The sequence below is a fragment of the Silene latifolia genome, chromosome 1, assembly GCF_048544455.1.
Source record: "Silene latifolia isolate original U9 population chromosome 1, ASM4854445v1, whole genome shotgun sequence".
Taxonomy (NCBI): domain Eukaryota; kingdom Viridiplantae; phylum Streptophyta; class Magnoliopsida; order Caryophyllales; family Caryophyllaceae; genus Silene; species Silene latifolia.
Window position 1 is genome coordinate 194,730,876 of NC_133526.1, and position 19,119 is coordinate 194,749,994.

At 36.5% G+C, this 19,119-nt stretch overlaps 3 protein-coding genes across 4 annotated transcripts; all 3 read right to left on the reverse strand.

Annotated features, from left to right (window-relative positions):
- Positions 1-2,549: 2,549 nt before the first annotated feature.
- LOC141590349 (uncharacterized) lies at positions 2,550-3,014 on the reverse strand. Its single transcript, XM_074410948.1, has one exon. It carries the CDS (start codon positions 3,012-3,014, stop codon positions 2,550-2,552), a length of 465 nt encoding a protein of 154 aa, XP_074267049.1.
- Positions 3,015-5,118: 2,104 nt separating this feature from the next.
- LOC141614952 (outer envelope protein 61) lies at positions 5,119-11,007 on the reverse strand. The gene is made up of 11 exons (XM_074433602.1): positions 10,524-11,007; positions 9,758-9,988; positions 9,096-9,152; positions 8,880-9,008; positions 8,309-8,386; positions 8,146-8,216; positions 7,956-8,005; positions 7,670-7,862; positions 6,587-7,154; positions 5,923-6,066; positions 5,119-5,671 (listed from the first exon to the last, which is right to left on the reverse strand). Exons 1-11 carry the CDS (start codon positions 10,617-10,619, stop codon positions 5,525-5,527), a joined length of 1,764 nt encoding a protein of 587 aa, XP_074289703.1. The 5' UTR covers positions 10,620-11,007; the 3' UTR covers positions 5,119-5,524.
- Positions 11,008-15,681: 4,674 nt separating this feature from the next.
- LOC141614964 (uncharacterized) lies at positions 15,682-18,367 on the reverse strand. 2 transcript variants are annotated; one of them, XM_074433607.1, is made up of 4 exons: positions 17,971-18,365; positions 17,838-17,874; positions 16,120-16,203; positions 15,682-15,932 (listed from the first exon to the last, which is right to left on the reverse strand). In XM_074433607.1, exons 1-4 carry the CDS (start codon positions 18,283-18,285, stop codon positions 15,880-15,882), a joined length of 489 nt encoding a protein of 162 aa, XP_074289708.1. In that variant the 5' UTR covers positions 18,286-18,365; the 3' UTR covers positions 15,682-15,879. The 2 variants fall into 2 exon arrangements, with proteins under 2 accessions (XP_074289708.1, XP_074289711.1); XM_074433610.1 differs by lacking the exon at positions 15,682-15,932 and having other exon boundaries at positions 16,149-16,262; positions 17,971-18,367.
- Between the last annotated feature and the right edge of the window lie 752 nt (positions 18,368-19,119).

Here is a 19,119-nt window from a genome sequence, read left to right on the forward strand (position 1 = left end):
TCAAATTATGATACTATTACAAGTCAAAGTTTTCTAACGAAACTTAATTATCTCAGGGATTTAATTCCAAAAGATGAATTTATAAAGATTATTTTTATTTGGTGGAATGCATGGTTCCATAGAAATGATATTATCTTTAATAATGTTAATTTAAGTATCAGCAAACTTATTACTTTATGTAATAATAGCACTAAGACATGGAATGTGACTAGATTTAAGGATCTCAACAATCCCGAGGTAGAAGAGTCAGCTAGAAACAATTCTAGTAAGGAAGAGATTTGGTGGGAAAAACCTACGAACGGTTTCCTAAAGCTAAATTTTGACGGATCGAGAATAGAAGGTAATAAAGCTGCTTTAGGATATTCTATAAGAGATCACAATGGTAAAGTTGTTTTGTTAGGAGCAAAAAAGTGCGGATCCAATAGTATCCTTGTTGCGGAAGCACTTGCTTTAAAAGAAGGTATTTTAGCAGCCAAATACTTAGGAATCTCAAACTTAATTGTGGAGGGTGATAACTTATATGTTATTAACTCGATTCGAGGTACTTGGCAAATTCCGTGGGAAATTTCTAGTATTATCAAGGATGTGAAATTAGACCTTCATTTTTTCGATGAAGTGATAATTAAACATTACTTTCGTGAAGCCAACAAGGTTGCTGACTTCATGGCTTCAGTTGGACATTCATGTCCAACTCTTTCGAGGTGGTTTGATAGCCGGTGGCTTCAACTTACCTCCCTCATTCGAAAGGATGAGATAGGTTGGTCCTACCCTAGAGGATCAACCTAGTTTTCTTACCTAATCAAAAAAAAAAAAAAAAAAAAAAAAAAAAAAATTGAGACCATCCCCAAGCAAGGTCAATTGCTAGGTCATGACCTTGCTTGGTCACACTAATCAACAATTAACCCAAAAATTATGGTGACCTTTGGTGAGAAGAGGTCAATTTGTGACCTTTGGTGGAGCAAATTGACCAAACTCATGACCTATATGTGGCGGTATGTGATTGGTTGACAATATTAATAATTAATAAAAAAATATATATATGAAAAGGTGATATAATGTGGAGAGATGTAATTGGTTGGAAAGTGAAAAATGATTGGGTTGATGACCTAGGTCGTGACCTTCTGCTTGGGAGGGTGAAAATAGGTCAAGATAAATATAGTGGGATTAAGAGTAAAACAGGTTCGCGACCTAATTAGCACGACCTTTGCATGGGGATGGTCTGAGCATGAGAACTGAGAAGTGGCTTTGATAATACTTTCTCTGTTTTGGCGAATTGTTTACATTTGTTTTATTTTGTTTTTCTGAGACGGATCATTCTTCTATAATTATCATTTGTACTTGCATTTTTAATTCCCCTATAAACGTGTAGAAAGAAAAAGTTGAGGGTATAAAGAGTAAATATTTCTAGCAAACTAGTTTTACTCCCGTGCAAAAAAAAATGCACGGGTCGGTTTTAAATTATAATATACTGACATTATATGAATATTAATTAGATATAATATTTATTTTATCAACAATCAAATAAAAAAATATGAATTGAAATTAAATTAGAGAATTGACATTGAATTAAATTAAAATGTAGTAAAAGTTAAATTATTCAAAACACTTGTAGAGAATTTGTTGGAAATTTTAATTAATTGTGTTAAAGATCACGGGTAGGCCCCATATTAGAAAATTACTTTTTTACCCCTAAAATCAACAGCCAATCACAATTCTCTAAAAAACCTGGCTTTTATACTATGTAGATTACCGTCAATAAATCAAAATGGCTATAAAAACAAGGACTCGACAAACTATACACTGAATAAACGGACAAACAATGAAAGTAGTGAAACATAAAATGATAGATGAGTCAAACTATACACGAATAAACTGACAAACTATACACGAATAAACTATACACGAATAAACTCGACAAACTATACACGAATAAACCTTAAGGTGATGGTTGAGGTTCTTACTACGCCTCTTCACTCGAGTGCCCATTGGGCTCGAAGAGTGGTTAGTGCACATGCACCCTCATACCATGTGCTGAATTTCCACGGGAGGTTATTTAGGAACAGAAGACTTAAGTAACCGTACAGTTATACCACATATCGTATAGACGTATACTAATATATCTTCTCATGATCACAACACAATCATCATAAATAAAACATGTGCTCGTACTTGTGTCACATATCGTATTAAGTGAATGATGTATCAAAACCGAAAATGATTATCATCATCTTTATTAGTAGCAGAAATGGTAACATGAATCTAACAACACAAATTCTCACTGAAGACGGACATCTAACAAATATGGATACGGTGTATATATGTACTAGACAAATGAAGGTCAATTACACAACTACTAACCCAATCAAACCGAAAATCATGTATGACCAAATGACACATCTAAACAAGTGCGCAAATATTTACCTAAGGCGATCTTAGGTATACGGTATACCACCGTAAAATGAATTCCTATTGACGAATTCATTTCACACAAGAGCAATAACATAAAACCATCTCAAACAAGATTTACGAATTACGAAGACTCTACCTAATCAAGTATGTCGTTGAGAACAAGTCCTCCAAAATCCCGTATCACAAAACTGGTCCCACATTCTTCTATCAAATTCCTCCGCCAACATCGCGCCATCATTCGAGACTTTCTTCTTCATTTCATCCTCATCGTTAAACCCTAACAATCCATGGGCCCCACCACCTTCCACCATTTTCTCTCTACTATCACCGTTACCGTGATCAAGAAGCTTCTTCTTTGAATTCAGCTTTCGTCGACGATGTCGATGATTACGCCACATCCGACGAACGAAATTCACCGGAAGTTTATACACCGATAGAATCAAACACTCCGCTAATCCACACGGACAACAACAACACACGACGAAAATATTCGCCGCCGTACCACCGGCGACTTCTCCGACGTTTGGCGACGGTTTCTTTGATTTTCCCGGCGGTGTTAGGGTTTCCGACGGCGGAGTTGCGGTTGTTACTCTTCGATTTGTCATTTTACTTGTAAAACCGTCTTACACGAGAATTGAATTTGCACTGCGATATTTGAGGAAATTGTTGATCGTATAAGAGTATAAGATCGACTATTTCAAGAATTTCAGTTTTAGTGTGATATTTGAGGAAACAATTGAAGGAATAAGAATATAAGACTATTTAACCGGTCTTACACGGGAATTTAAATTTTAGTGCAACATTTGAGGAAATTATTGATCGAATAAGACCGTCTTATACGAGAATTTTATTTGTGAAGAGGAAAATGAAGAAGAAGGAAGGAGAAGACGAAAGAAATAAAGAAAATGGAGGTTACGTGAATTAAGAGGGGATTAAGAAATTTGTATATTGTTTTTCAGTTATGATTAGTGACGCGTGGGCCGTACTTATCTGTCAATACCGTATTTTGTCAGTTGTTTTGTTTATATAATACTCCCTCCAATTCGTTATATTGTTCCCATTTGCTTTTGGCACGATACTTAAGAAATACTATTAAAAATGAATAAAGGACATTGGTGGGGTTGATGTTAGGAGAGAGAGATGAATTAATAGGAGTTAAATAATGAGTTGTGGGGCCAAAACATTAAGAAAAGTAATAAAATAGGAATAAAAAAGTTGTGTGGGGTTTTATTATAGGAGAGAGAAATGAATAAAATAAGAGAAAAAAGTTACCAAAAAAGGAAATGGGAACATTACTTGAATAATCCGTTTTGGGAAATAGGGAACATTATAGCGAATTGGAGGGAGTATACCTTTTGAAACTGATTCACACGGTTATCTTCCCTTGTTTGTGTTATACAGGAACTCTTTTTAAAGCGGTTTTATGCTAATATTGTATAAAATAAAATTATTTATATTATATATTAGTTCAAAAGAAAACAGTTTTAGAAATCAAATACGAAAAACCCTTTTTATACAAATATTTGTCGTAGTACATTCTAATTAGTGAAAAACTAGTTTAAACGGTTTTGATGAAGTCAAAGTATTAAAGTTGGCCGGTGTGAGTGGGAAGGGCACTCATCTCTTAAACAAGTGGTCAGGGTTCGATTTCTGGCTCTTTCGAATGAAAAAAACAAACTTGGGAGAGGTCAACCCATTAAATTGCCTTCAGTACCCCGAAAGAGATTGTCCCCGCTATCGGTAGGGGATACTCTTGGTCAACACCAAAACAAAAAAATTAAGTGAGAGTGTTTTATTGGAAGTTCAACACACACAATTTTTCTACAAATATTTAAGACTCCATCCAATTGCATATGTTGAGGTGAGAGTTGGTGTCTCAAAAAAAATTGACTCAGTTATGATTCTTTCTAGTCCTTTGAACATTATGAACAAGGTTCATTTTCGCGAGGGCTTGCCCAAATGTTATTTCGTAAGTCTCATTTAATAAACGTCATACTGACCTACCCTCTAACCAAATGTGTTTGGTGTGCTGATTGCTCACCTCATCCCTTAACCATGAGATCAGGGATTCGATCCCTGCCAATGGGAATGGAACAAACTCTTTGGCCAGCCGGTTACCTCTTCATGAGAGCACGCGCGGCGAGAGAATTATACACTGTTGCCGAAGGTGGACACCCTGGTTTACACAAAAAAAAAAATACTGACCTACCCTCTCAAGTCTTAATCCACTCACTTCATTATCGAAATTGCTTGTAAAAGCAATCTTGTTTTAGGGTGAAAGCAATCATTAATACTCAAAAATACATATTTTAATACTCGACTGAGTTCATGTATGGATACAAATCGTATTATGATAATGATATAAATAATTTAAAAATCCCCATAATTCATAAAAAATATTATGGAGTATACGCGAATATTCCTTTGAATACAGTCCATACAACATGATGTGGCGCTTACTAAGGATAGATACATTTACTTAATTCTCGGAAATTATCCCCACTTCACACTAATAATTGACCAAAATTTGGCGTCGCTAATTTTTTATAAGTCGCTTTCGCAACTATGTAGTATAATCAAAGTGTCACAAGTACCCTTTTACAAATTGCGAAGACTTGATTAATTGCAACTTGGCAAATAATGTTTCAAGTGTCCCTTGCAATTAAGGCCAAACACATCAAGAACTCGATCACAAGAAACATCCCACGCTCATCAATGCTAGCGCCAATCGGTCTAAACATATGGCCGAAAAAAGCTGATAATTGTATACATACATATAAAGGCAAACCCAAAGAGAGCGGCCACGATTCTTATTTGAAACCTATGTTACAGTGACACTACACTAAAAAAAAAAAAGAAAAAAAAACAGATTCTCGACGCAACAAAATTTTTTGAGACACTAAATTGTTATTGGAAGAAAGTGTCGAGGGTCTCAACGAATCAAAAAATTTCTCACATTAGCTAAGATACATAAGTTGATGAACATCTGTTAGGAGATGTACATCAGTACAATGCCGCCCTGTATTTTACAAAGTTCTTAAGGTAGATTTGTAACTGACATTGGCGGCCTGAACTGAAGGAATAACTAGATTCAAACGTACCGAAGTGAAACTTTTTATCTACCGATGAAGCCAAATCGGTGAAGGATGGCGGCTAAGATGAGCATGAAAATGGCTAGAATCATACCAGGTCTACCGAGTAACCAGTTCTTTGTTTTCTTAGCACCCTCCACTCCTTTTTGAATTCTATCTGCCCAACGCATCTGCATTGAGAGTTTAAAAATATGTTAGCAACAACAACAACAACAACACCAGAGCCTTAATCCCAAAATGATTTGGGGTCGACTGACGTGAATTATCCTTTAGAACCGTGCATGGGTGAACGCACAGCTCAAAATAGCAAAAGAAGATAATTTTATAATGCAAAAATAGCAAAGCTATCGGAGTTTGAGCTGAAGATCTTGAGTAGGTAGATTTATTTAAGTAGAAAAAGGTTATAAAATTAGAAGTGTACCATTTTGTCCAAATCTTCGGGTGACAAAGAAGCCATTGCTTCTTGAGCTTTTGCAGCGTCTTCTTTAGAAAGCTTAAGGCCAAATTGCTCACTCATGTTAGCCATCATATCTGGGCTCATGTTTTTCATCATAGAAGAGAACATCTGATAGATGCAACATATAACATCCATCAGCAAGGAAGATCCTAGTAGTTTTTTTTTTATATTCCGACAAATTATGTAATAAGTCGACAATTGTGGAAGGTTCTCACATTCCATACAGTAAGAGTTGGTATAATCTCCGAGGACTATTGACCATTCGACCCTCCCCCTCCAGAAATATTAACATTAACATTTGTGCCAAAAGCCATAATACAGTTGTTAAGGAGATCTTTCATTTACGACATATTGGAGTAAAATGGGCATATACTCTAGCAGAATTTAGAACATTTGACCACATGCTAATTGAGTGAATTCATGTTCCAAATGGTCATCTTACACAGTCTGCTGCTTACAAGACCCCCTTACAATATAAGTCAGTGGTTAAACCTTTCAATACAGCCTGCTAAGTGCTAACTGTTATTTTGGGTTGTTTATTCAAAATGCTAGCTGCTAATTGACAGACAGACAGACAGCTTAAATTTGTTAAATAAAATGTGCATAAATGGGGCGTAAACCAACAAACCTGTCGCATTGCAGGATCCTTCATTTGATTTCTCATCTGTTCTTGCATATCATCCATTGAAGCGGGAAAGCTTGGCTGAGAAGTGCTTCCAACATCGGCGAATGAACTAGAAGTGCTACTACGTTCACTCATAATATTATTCCTATCGACAGGTGCACCCTGACTTTCAGGAAGCTTTGATTTTGACGAGGTATTCACTCTTGCACTTGACGAGGACGGAACTGAGCCACTCTGTTTCAAAGACGAGGCCATTTCAAACATCCTTTGCAGCTCATCAGGCGGCATTTTACTCATCATGTCACTAGCTGTTTTAAGCATTTCCGGTGACAGATTTGGAGGAACAGAGCCAGATCCAAAGTTGGATTCAAAAGGAGAATTGCTGAAGGGTGGTTTATCACCCTGTAGAGAAGAAGCCATTTTGATCATATTCTGCAGTTCGTCAGGTGACATTCGGCCAATCATATTGGTTGCTGACTTCAGCATATCAACTGGAACCTCTCCGGTTTTTCCAGCACCCATTTTGGCTAACATTTCGGGATCAGCGTTGGACATGAAATTCTGGAACGACCTGGCAAATAGCAAGTGTCGAAAAATTAGGCACTATTAAACTCCATATCTACTGACTGAAAATAACAGCAGCAGAGGCCCGACAATTGTAAATTAAAGGTCTTGCAAACTTGTCAAGTTTTCGGGAAAAAAAAAAAAAAAAACTACAAAATATAATAAACGCAGGCAATTCTTCTTGACAAGAATGCTACACAGATCGTTCAATTTTGAGCAAGATCTTAGAATTCTTTTCACAGGCCAAAACAATTGTAAACCGGAAAAGTTCAGAATCATAACTAATCCCTCCTATTTAAAATTTGGAAAAAAAGCATAAAACTACCTAGATCATTTATACTAGATTATAAATAAAGGGACAGCAGCCACGACACTCGTGAGATACTGGCAGATGATACATTGATAATTTGATACCTTGAACATAAAAGAGAAACTGAGAAAGAGGGATATCACAATTCAGAAATGGGATAATTTAATGGAAATTTCCGGAGTAATAAACGTACTATATAAGAAATTTTTTACCTGATTGTATCCGGGTCATCTTTCAATGCCTCTAAACATTCTGATTCTGTAGTTGGTCTCTTCGAAACAGTCTCTCTTCGAAACTCTGAATTGCTACGACTTTCATCTGGGTGTGTTACCAAAAAATCCCGAGATGTTTTTGTACCAGATGATGCAGTCTCAGTTTCTTCAGTTATTTCTTCAATCACTAGTCCTGCGATACCATCAAAACAGATGTTTCTCCTCAAGAACACTAAATCACAACCCAAAACAATAGTTTCATCAACAGGTACAAAGTGTTATATACCTGTTGGACTTCGGGTGATGCCACTTTCGCCCAAGTTTTCTTTCACAGCACTGTGATGAAGAAAATTTACATAAGCTTATGTCAATACAGCAGGTATATGAAACAAGAGAGGGGGAAGATTAAGAGGGTAACATTTGGACATATAATTCAATGAATATGAATTAAAAGCCTGAGTAAAGCACTCACGTACCTTAAAACTTCAGTAATTGTGTTATCATCAGGGGAGTTTTCATGTGCCTTCATCAGATCAGAGACAGCCTCCTGAAATACAGAAAGACAGAGAAATGTGAGCAAGCAATTATTTTATCAGAGGAAGCCCTAACTCGCACGAGCTCAAGGTCAAGAGGTGTCACCTGTAGTTGACCTAATTCTCTGTAAGCTTGACCTCTACGATATAATGCTTTGACATTCTTTCCGTCATATGCCAAAACCTGGAAAAATAATAAAATATAGGTACAGCATAATAAATAAAAAAATAGTAATGTTGGAACTAAAGTCACACATTTTCACTAGACAAGAATAACAGCAGTAAAATTGTCCGTCATTTCCCAATGGCCAGTCCATGTGTTATTAAGGCTTGCTTGTATTGGTGGTAATGGCGAAACAAAAGAGGAGGAAAATGACGGTGATGGAAGGCATATAAGAGATGGTGAAGGGAATAAAGGGATGGTGGAATAATGAATTATTACTCACATAAGAGGAAAATACATTACACTAGCTGGCGGTGGGTAACTATTATCCCCTTAACGGAATATTTAATAGACTATCTTAATCAACTTCCTCAATTTATGTCCACCACCACCACCTCCTACTTTATCCATTGCTCTTGTAACAATCACTTATTCACCATTAATACAAGCAAGTCCATAGGACTGTAACATCAGCTCTTTATCAATAGTTTTCAAATAAAAGTCAAACAAATACCTCGGAACCTTCTGCTATGCAATCATGAAATTGTCCAGTCTTCAAATAACATGACATCAGATTAAGTGAGCAGGCCAATTGGAGTGTCCTGCCTTTGGCTACTGGAACTCCCTTTACATTCTTCTTTGCCTATTTTGCAAGGGAAACAACTAATTATAAAACCAACGCCACGTAAAAACCACTTCGAAAATTACAGAAACCAAATAACACACTCACAAGAGAGTACTTCTGTGCCGCATCCTGATACTTCCCCTGACTATGTAGCTGATTTCCCTGGATGAACAATCAAAGTAAGAAGCACACACATAAAAATAGCTTCTAACATAGAAAAAAAAAATCTCCTTGTACTCATCGTACGAGGAATCTCTTAATACACGGAAGAATGACCTTAAAAAATTCAATTGTTCTTGCGTAAGACCATTACATGATGCATGGTACAACATAGTTACCATAACCGCCACTAAATGAGGTGCATAAGAAGTGATGGGGACCGTTCTAGGGGTCCTGTTTGAGTTTTCGGATAAAATACTACACACCCTTCAGCTAATGTAAATGCAAACCATTTAGTGAGAGCGTGAGACACTGTTCTTCTAACAGAATGTCCTATAATCTTGATGAAAATTAGATTAAAAAAGGGCAGCCCAGTGCACGATGGCGTCCCCGCTAGGGTCCGGGGAAAGGTCCCACCACAAGGGTGTAATTGGGGCAAGCCTTCCCTTGCCATTTTGGCAAGAGGCCGCTCCAAGGACTTGAACCTGTGACCTCACGGTCACAAAGCAACACCTTAACCGGTGCGCCAAGGCTCCCCTTCTTGATGAAAACTAGATTAACAACGTAAAAATATATTCCCAACTCAGGCATCATAGGTATCTACTAACCTGTTTCTTCAGCATTTCAGCAGCATTGAGCTCGTACGCCATCTGAGCATCAGCACGAGCACGCATAGCTGCAATTTCATCTGGAGAAGCATTAGCCATTTTCTCACCAATGTCCGCCATATCTTCAGGCCTAACATTCTTCATTTGCTCTGCTGCATACTTCAGGTCTTCAGGCCTCATATTTTTCATGCTTTCCGTGGCCATATTTAACAAATCAGGATTCGACATCATCTGCATCACCCACAACACAATGTCACTAACACCACACAACATCACTCATCAACATGCTCGTTGCTGACATCCCTAAGCAGATCAAACCGCATGCTAAACACGTGTATATGACAACAGTTGGTAATGTCAGCATTGTAGCTTAATAATACATTAACTTTATATATTAGGATCAAAATACAATAATCAAGCTATCTGATCAATCTGAACTTTTAACAATCGCGTTAAATCAAATACTCCCTCCGTCCCAATCATTTGTTTAGCTTTAATCAATCTAAAACTCTCAACGATCGTCCAGCCCATCAATAAACAACTAAATTCAAAGAATTTTGACCTCCGTATACTCAATCACAATTCACAAATAACAACTCAATCACAAATAACAATAATTACATTTCAAAATCACCGCATTTCGAATCACGATTCTAAACTCGCAACTAAAACGATCATCAAACAATCAAAAATCAACACAAAAACCCAAAAAATAGCGAAATAATCAACAAAATCAACAGAAACTTCTAGAATATTCGAATCAAACCTGTTGTTGAATCTTAGCTAATTCATCAGGAGACATACGACTCATCTGTTCTTGTGCAAGCTTAAATAATTCAGGATCCATCATACCGTTAAACATCTTCGCAAAAAATCCCTAAATTTCAAAAATTTCGAGATTAAGAAGCTATAATTATTAAATAAGATCGGATTGAATCGAATTGAGGAATTAATCAGGATCAAGGTTGTTAAATAAGAAGGTAATTGCAGATGTTGAAATTCTAGGGTTTTGTTTTGAAGGTTAATTTGTGATTTGCGAAAAATTGGGGAATTTTGGGTTCTATTTGTGTTATTAATTAATTAACTCTACTATATATATGAAGATGATGATGGTGTTTGTTTTGTTTATTTATGGAACGGTTGGTCGCCTACCGTAGTTGAAGTTGAACTTGGATTTGATTAGGATTCGGAGTAAACGAGTTAAAACGACCGAAGTTTTGTGTTTTTTGGGATCTTGTGATTTGTCCTTTAAAAAAGAACAATGCATTCGAGCTACTTTTAATACGACCGAAGTCTTGATTTGTCCTGGGAGAGTCGATTTTCTTTTAACAAGGTAGATTCATTCGAGCTACTTTTAATAATTTTTTTTTTTTTAATAGCTGTAAATAAGTTTACCTATCTAGTCATAGCCTTACAAGCAAGACTATGGGCCACATTATTAAAATATTTAGGAATATAACTAACAGCTAAACAATGGAAAGAAAAGAAATAAGAATAAATGTCATCAAGGATAGCCTTAAAAAAATGATGTGGTCGCTATCCCAGTCAGTTGACAAACAAGAGAGAGGCAGTTCGATGAGATCTCCAAGTGTCGTATTCCCTGTTCCATAGCCCATAAAAGAACCATACGCACACCCAGTAGGGCTGAGCAAAATTATACGATACGGTTTTATTATACGTATCTGATACGCTATACGAATTTAATTATACGAATTTCCGATACGAATTTTCGGATATCCGATACGATTCTTTAAAAACCGTATCGGATAAGAATCAGCAAAATATGAAACCGGATATACGGTATCCGATACGGTTGCTCTTTTTCTAGAATAAAATATTAAAATACATACATAAGTCACAAAATATCCAATATGTTGGTGATTAAACCTTATTAGTATTAAACTTTATAAGTTATTTACTCTTATAACTTTTTAAAACACTTTTAAGTTACTAAAAAAACCAACAATCACACATAGAAAAGAAAACAAATATATTAAATTACATAAGTAAGGCTGAAAACTGGATACCGGATATACGGTTTTCGGATATGCGGAAAAATCGGCTATACGGTTTCCGTATATACGGAAAAACCGTATCGGATAAGGATACTAAAAAGGAGATTTAAAAAACCGGATATCCGATACGGTTTCCCAAACAGTATCGGATATCCGGTTTTACTCACCCCTAACACCCAATCCTCCCGCTTGTAAAGCCGATTCAGCCCTAATGCTTTTACCTGTGTAGTAACACCTTTCCCCACTTCCTCATAAAGCGACCCAGACAATACATGCATTATCCATACCTTTCCAACCTGCGTCTACCATAACTCTGACATAGTCACAATAACTGATTGTTCCCACGATACATACCGGTTTACTTTCGCGAATCCAAAGAATCCTATCTTTATTCAAAATAGTAGCACTTCCTGTGGTGGCAATTGATCCTTTTTTAACCGCTTCTATTGCCTGATCAACCGTCCCTACCACTTGCGTCCAAAGATTATAAAACATAAGAGGGTGAAAGTCCATCCCCTGAAAAAGAATACGGTTACGTATACTCCATAAGCACCAAATCATGGCCAAAAAACGGACTAGACGTTCCTCCGCTCCCTCTAAATTTCCCAAATAAGAAACTCAATCAATGACCCATTTCCCAATACTCAAGTGTGAGCCGATGTCAGTGCGAATACCAACTGTGAAGCAAGCCCACAACCTTCGGGATACAGGACAGTCCCGGAATAAATGTTTCATTGTTTCCATGACCATATATTCATTTCTACAAAACTTACATCTCGGATCAACTCCAATATTTCGTTGTGCAAAGCTACTTCCCACATAAAGAGAACTAATAATGATCCGCCACACCAGTATTTTCCATGTTTGTGGACATGGAAGCCGCCACAGTTTCCGTTTACAAAAGTTACGACCATTCTCAGTAAGCCTTACCTTATCCTTATTTGAGCCTCTTCGTTCCATAATTCTAAATTTATGCATAAAAATAAAATAAAAATGGATGTTGGATATGTCACTTTTTTAGAGTGTGTTTGAATTGAGTGATTTGGAGGGAAAAAAGAGGAAGGGAGAATAGTGGATTTAAAATCCCTTATTTGGATAGTAAATGAGGGTAGAGGGAAATGGAAGGGGAAAGATTTGGAGGGATTCAATTTCCCTTTGCCAAGTCTAATCAAAATCTTTCCACAATACCAAAGTGGCTTGAGTGTAGTGGAGCGCGGAAGTGCCTCAAAGCGTTGAAATTTCGACGAATTGTGAGGTGCCGGGTTCGACTCCCTACACGAGAGTGCTGCGGTATCCACCTGCCATCAAGAGCAACCTTGATGAATAACTGGTCCCTGGGTTTGCAAGGTATCTAGTTGTCCCTTGGCTTGCCAAAAAATTTCTTTCCACAATAGGCAAGATTTGAAGGGAAGTGTATCTAAACACTCACACCATATTCCCACTCCCACTCCCTTTCCCTCCACTTTTACTATCCAAGTAATGAAGAGGATCCTAAATTCCTAATGCATAGAGAAGCTAAGTGCTCCATACACATTATTATTCTTCGCATTTTATTAAAATTCTACTCATATAATAAAAAAATGGGAAGAATAATAATATGTGGAGGGAGTAATTAAGTTCTCCTTGTATGCGTACAAATAGAGGCACTAAATAGGCTATTTGAGTAGTCGGGTTTGGTTTGAGTTGCTTCGGGCTAATTATTTTCGAGGACATGTTTATTGGGTCATTTTTGAGTAGGGTTGTTTCCGAATCCGGTTATCTTGAGTCAAGTCTTTTTAGGTATGATCGAATCCTAATTTTAAATGATTTATCTAAATTTATCTTTTCGAGTGCTATCAAGTTATTTTGGGTCTAGTCACTTCGGAGTGGGTTCAGGTCTCTTGGGTTATACTAACCAGGTCCGGGTCGGCTCAGGTTTGCCCAGTTTACATACTAATATACGAAGTAGTATAGATAATATACATTCTTTTTTTTTTTCGGTACATAGATAATATACATTCTTTTTTATTTTTTTGCGGTACATAGATAATATACATTCTTTTGGATAATGGGAAATGAATAATACGGTAGCAATCTTAGATGAAACACGGCAGTTTTGTGAGAGATTTAGATCCGTTCTTGGATTAAGAGAGCATTGGAGATGACGGACATGGATTGCTCTTTAAGATTGCTCTTGAAGGAGCTTGAACTTGAGACTCGTGGAAATTTCACAAGTTTTAGATCCTTGCAGACAATCTCATATATTGAAACATGTAATCGGGAAAAAATGGTGTCATAATGATAGGAGCTATTGAACCTATAAGCAACATCAATAATTATGACCATTGATTGTCAAAAAAATAATAATTATGACCATTCCATTTACCAATCTAGTAGTGATATCTGAAGCAGGAAACTTCACCATGCACAAAACATCGAACTTTAAAACCAGATTCCTGAAGCTGGTCACTGTCATTTATCAATTGCAGCCAAGGATACATTACAGTACGAATGTCATTAGCTGGCGTCTGGCGTCTGGCGTAGTTTTTGGTTTCCTGTTGAACTCAGATGCATACACACCGGCCTCCTCGGGTACAAATACCTACAAAAATCTAAGATGATTTTTAGTAACATGACAGATAGAAACCGCCTGCAGCAACAGTGGATCATGCAGTACGAATGTCATCAGCTGGCGTAGTTTTTGGTTTCCTGCTGAACATAGATGCATACACACCAGCCTCCTCGGGTACAAATACCAACAAAAATCTAAGATGATTTTTATTGACATGACAGATAGAACCGCCCGCAGCAACAGTGGATCATGCTCTGACAGTTGTAAACTTATATCCTGCAGGCAAAGTGAGCTGGCTTCTTGAATCATGTTCTGAACATCTTGTAATTCTCATATCTTTTTGGATGGAGTTCCTGTAACACATTCGTAACATTCGTTTCTTACAGAGCTGGGCTGTGGTTAGACATGTCAAAACTGATCCGACCAAAACCAAACCTGGGACTAAAAAGTACAACCAAAACTCGAATTGAGCCTATTCGAAATGACAAAAAAGTGAAAAACACCCGAAATGATTAATTCGAAAAAAAAAAAAAAACTAGTAATCAAGACCCTAAATAACCTGACCTGTGACCTTGTCATGATCTTACCGGTTTCTGATCTCTCTGACTCTAATATCTTCAACTTATCGATGTTGTTGCAACAGGAGTTGTAAACCAGGCTAGCAGGCCTGAATCAAAAACCTGAATAACCCCGCCTTTTACGCTGCAGTTGTACAGATATATTCAGCCATCATTGAGATCTGGGGCATTAAACCTGGGCTAATTATAGCTGGCATCGAGCCATCTCTATAACTTGAAGTCTTGAAGGTTTCCCCAGCATTCTTCTATTACATGTGGGCATGACTGGGTGGTGATTTGGTGAACACAATGGCCGAGGCGGTAATGGCACAAATGACGATTATGGAAAGAAGAAATAACACATACAAGAAGAGTTGAGAATTTATAAAACAAAACAAAACGTACAAATTGGTAAAAGGAAGCAAAGACAGAATGAGAGAAACCACACCACACCACGCCACCATACCCATCGTACAGAGACAAGTAGAAACCATCAATCAGTGGCATGATGCCATGATCATAACATCAGACTGCTATCGACATGACCAAGACCTAAAATTGGTAAAAGTAAGCAAAGACAGAACCACAGAATCATGACTCCAGAGTCCTTCCTAATAGACCACAGAACTACGGAGTATACTATATCGGTTCAGACTTCAACACAAGAAGGGGAATCACAACTAAAGCATCGAGCACCTGCTTTTAAGATCTGAACTGATCATACCATTAGGCTGAAGCCTTTCGGGCAATGCGTGCTGGGGAATCACTATCAAATGTTTAGGAAGCTCTAGTGCCCTACTCTGAAACATAACAACCCAGCAATATGATTTTAGTTGAATGCGCTGCGACAGAAATTACAATGGTAGAATATATTATGCACTTCCAAAGTTTCGAGCGTGTTCAGCTCGTAAGAAAACAGAGATTGAGAATGAACAGATAGCAAAATTAGATTCTAAATTTCATGATTGACATTAGTTGTTGCAAATTTGTGATCCAATCTCATAACCGCTTTGAATATCCAGAACCTGCACACTTCTTGCAAAGCACCATACCTATTTAAGAAAAAAGAAAACGAAACAAAGATGAATCCACATGGCTGCAGGGCTATTACTTACGGAGTACATCTGACCAAAAGCTAAGACCAAGAATTCTGTAACAAAACTTCCCTCTTCTGTATAAATAGTACTCATAACAGTACAAGCAACGCATAAACCAAGTTATAATACGTTAGATCAGTACCTGCACCCTTGCAGACCTTGCACTCAACCTGGCCTGTTTCTGCCTTCATCTTGCCATTGTTGCAAAATACGCATTTTGTACCTCCTAAGCGTCAAGAGGCAAACTTAACCTCAGAACATGGATGTTTGGCAGGGGAAAAGTGTCTATAAAGTGAAAGGCAGAATGAAAATTTGAGAGAATGACATGCTGTTTTGCTATTTTGAAACATATAGATGATTAAGCCAGACATATAATTCTCAAAATATGGCAGGTTGTTATTTTTCGGGTTAACTAAAGAAAACTTTATGGAACAATGAACTGAGGTCCTCGACGATAAGCTTTCAAAGCTTGTTTAAGTAAAGATATATCCTAAAACTGAACTGAACTACAACTTATGTAAGCAATCATGCATTCTAAATTCCAAAAGTGTCGGTTCAGTTTAGTTTAGTTCAATCAAATCCAGTTCCTACTTAAAATTTAAAGAAATTTCATAAATGATGTCGGTTTATAACAGGTCGGGTGTCATCAAAATAGGGTATCAACTCTAGTTCTCTTACAGCAAAACCCGCACATTACAATACTGTTATGAAGTAATGAACCTATTCATGGCTGTCGGCCTAACACTAATTACTTAATCTAAACACAACGAAGTAGAGTCTAACCACCATAAAAAGCACTAGCATGGTCCATCCTAAAGCCAATTGCACTGCTATAAGCCTCTACTAAGAGTATAGCTCCTTCGGCTTAAAGCACTCATCATTCGTCATCTCCGTCCTATCATCTCAAAATAAGGATACAGTTCATAGTTCTCTACAAAGAGTAGCTCATGACTTCACTCCACTCATTTCTCTTCTAATCCTTTTAAATCACACACACTCATATGAGATCATTGTATGTATCCAACAGACTCATTTTATAAACGCGTTTATGTTTTTGTTAAGAGTATAATACAGATATTGAGACTCTAACCATTAGCTTAAGCTTTTGGTTGAGATGGTTTCTTGACTTGGTATCAGAGCCATTGTAACCAAAAGGTCACGCGTTCGAATTCTAACCCCCTCAATTCTAAAGTAGAATATTAGCCCCAGGTATGAGGAGGGCAGTTGCATCCAAACTTCAAGCCAAAAGGGTATTCGTGTGTGTGAGAGGGCGTGTTGGGAGTATAATACAGATATTGAGAGTTGAGACTCCAACCATTAGCTTAAGCTTTTGGTTGAGATGGTTTCTTGACTGTTCTATATGAATATAACCGTCTCACACATGACTAATCTATAATCGCTAATGCTTCAAAATAACCGACAGGACACACATGTAAGTTTTAGAGTAGCATCAAACATTTCTACAGTAATAAGGACACTAGTCACCTACTCATTTCCCATACTATTCTTCAAAATAAGAACACAATCAATAATACTCTACAAAGAGTAGCTCATTTGACTTCACCCTACTCACTTCTCTTCTTAATCTTTCAAAATCAACAACAACTCGCATAAAGCCGTGGTACAACTGACTCATTTCATGTTATATACTCCCTCCGTCTCACTCATTTATTTAACTTTAATTAAAATAGGCCTCATAACAAAATAAGAAAAAGTAAACAAATGATTTTAGAACCCGGGGAGTACCTCTTAATTAATAAACGCGTTTATCTTTGTACGTAAATTAACCGTCTCACACAAGACTAACACTTCAAAAAAATAAAAAAAACACACGACACACACGTAAGATTTAGGATATACCATTGCCAGCACAACGATCACAAGGCACAGGATCACCCTGCAAAAACCTACCAAAATCAAATCAAATACATTCAAAAACACACAAAATTAGGGTTTCATTATCTCCAAAATGCATGCAGCAACCATTACTAACCTTAAGACCAAGGAATAGAGAAATAGAAATGGCGGTCAATACACTAACTGTAGCCAACAAAGTTTGCGTATCTACAGGTCTATCGATTCCATTGAACAGTAGAATTGGATGAATTACAATTAAACTCGAATTTTTCAGGTAGAAATTTAAGTTCAATTTGAATTTGCTTCGAGAATTAGGGATTTTCGATTTGAATTTTGAAGAAGAAAGAGGTGAAGTGAAGAATGATGAAGTCGAGGAGAGAGAATTTTGATGATGATAATGGTGATGGTGATGAAATGTGTAGTGGTTGCAGTTGTTCAGTGAAACCGCCATGGATAAGAGTTTCTTTCTGTTTGAAGCTCTGCGCCTCAGAGTTTTCTTTTTATTTTATTTTTTTTTCCTTTTTTTTTATACTCACTCCGTCTCAATAAAATGTTTACCTATATGTTATGCGCAAAACAGAAAGGTAACTACTGACTAAACATCTTAAAAAAAAAGGAAAGTAAAACTAATCGGTACTAGCATAGATCCCACGCCATGCGCGATATATATAGAGTATTTTTTTTAGGGTGTTATTTATAATGAAAAACTAATTAGAGAGAATCGAGTAACGTTATAAAATGTGTATTTTTATGAAATAAATATATTTTTTTGACCATGAGATTAATGATTTCTTTATTTAAATAATTCTCCAATTGTTTTAATGAATTTTCTATTATCACAAAGTTAATGGTAGGTATGTGTCGAATTATTCTCTAAAATTAAAATTATAACATTTAATGAAGAATTTACAACGTGTAATTTATAGTTTAACATCAAATTTAATTTATTTTGATGAAAAAATTATAACCGTTAGTAAAGTTAATAGTTTAATAAAAAAAAAGATAGTTTATAATTTTAATCTATACTAATTAGTTTAATAAAAAAGTTAATAGTTTAAAGATGGAATATTTTACTTGTTTCTTGAATTAGATAGACAGATGCATTTGGTGGGAAATAAGAGAAATATTATTCTCTTAGTAGTAAAAGAGATTTTATTAGTAAATATAGATAGTGAATACAAATTAAATAGGAAATAAATATTATCTAGTATAATTCACTTGGGCGGGAAATGTAAGCGGGAAAATTAAAGATGTGTTAATATTTTAGTATATAGGGGATGGATAA

Bases quoted from the DNA above. Each gene is read 5' to 3' on its own strand.
- LOC141614964 (XM_074433607.1), bottom strand. From the start codon at position 18,285: ATGGCGGTTTCACTGAACAACTGCAACCACTACACATTTCATCACCAT. The intron at 17,875-17,970 runs GTTAGTAATGGT...AGGTTTTTGCAG, and splicing joins CTCTATTCCTTGGTCTTAAG to GGTGATCCTGTGCCTTGTGA. The intron at 16,204-17,837 runs GTATATCCTAAA...CTTGACGCTTAG, and splicing joins TGATCGTTGTGCTGGCAATG to GAGGTACAAAATGCGTATTT.
- LOC141590349 (XM_074410948.1), bottom strand. From the start codon at position 3,014: ATGACAAATCGAAGAGTAACAACCGCAACTCCGCCGTCGGAAACCCTA.
- LOC141614952 (XM_074433602.1), bottom strand. From the start codon at position 10,619: ATGTTTAACGGTATGATGGATCCTGAATTATTTAAGCTTGCACAAGAA. The intron at 9,153-9,757 runs GTTAGTAGATAC...TTGTTCATCCAG, and splicing joins CTGAAATGCTGAAGAAACAG to GGAAATCAGCTACATAGTCA. The intron at 7,155-7,669 runs GTAAAAAATTTC...GCTATTTGCCAG, and splicing joins GATGACCCGGATACAATCAG to GTCGTTCCAGAATTTCATGT.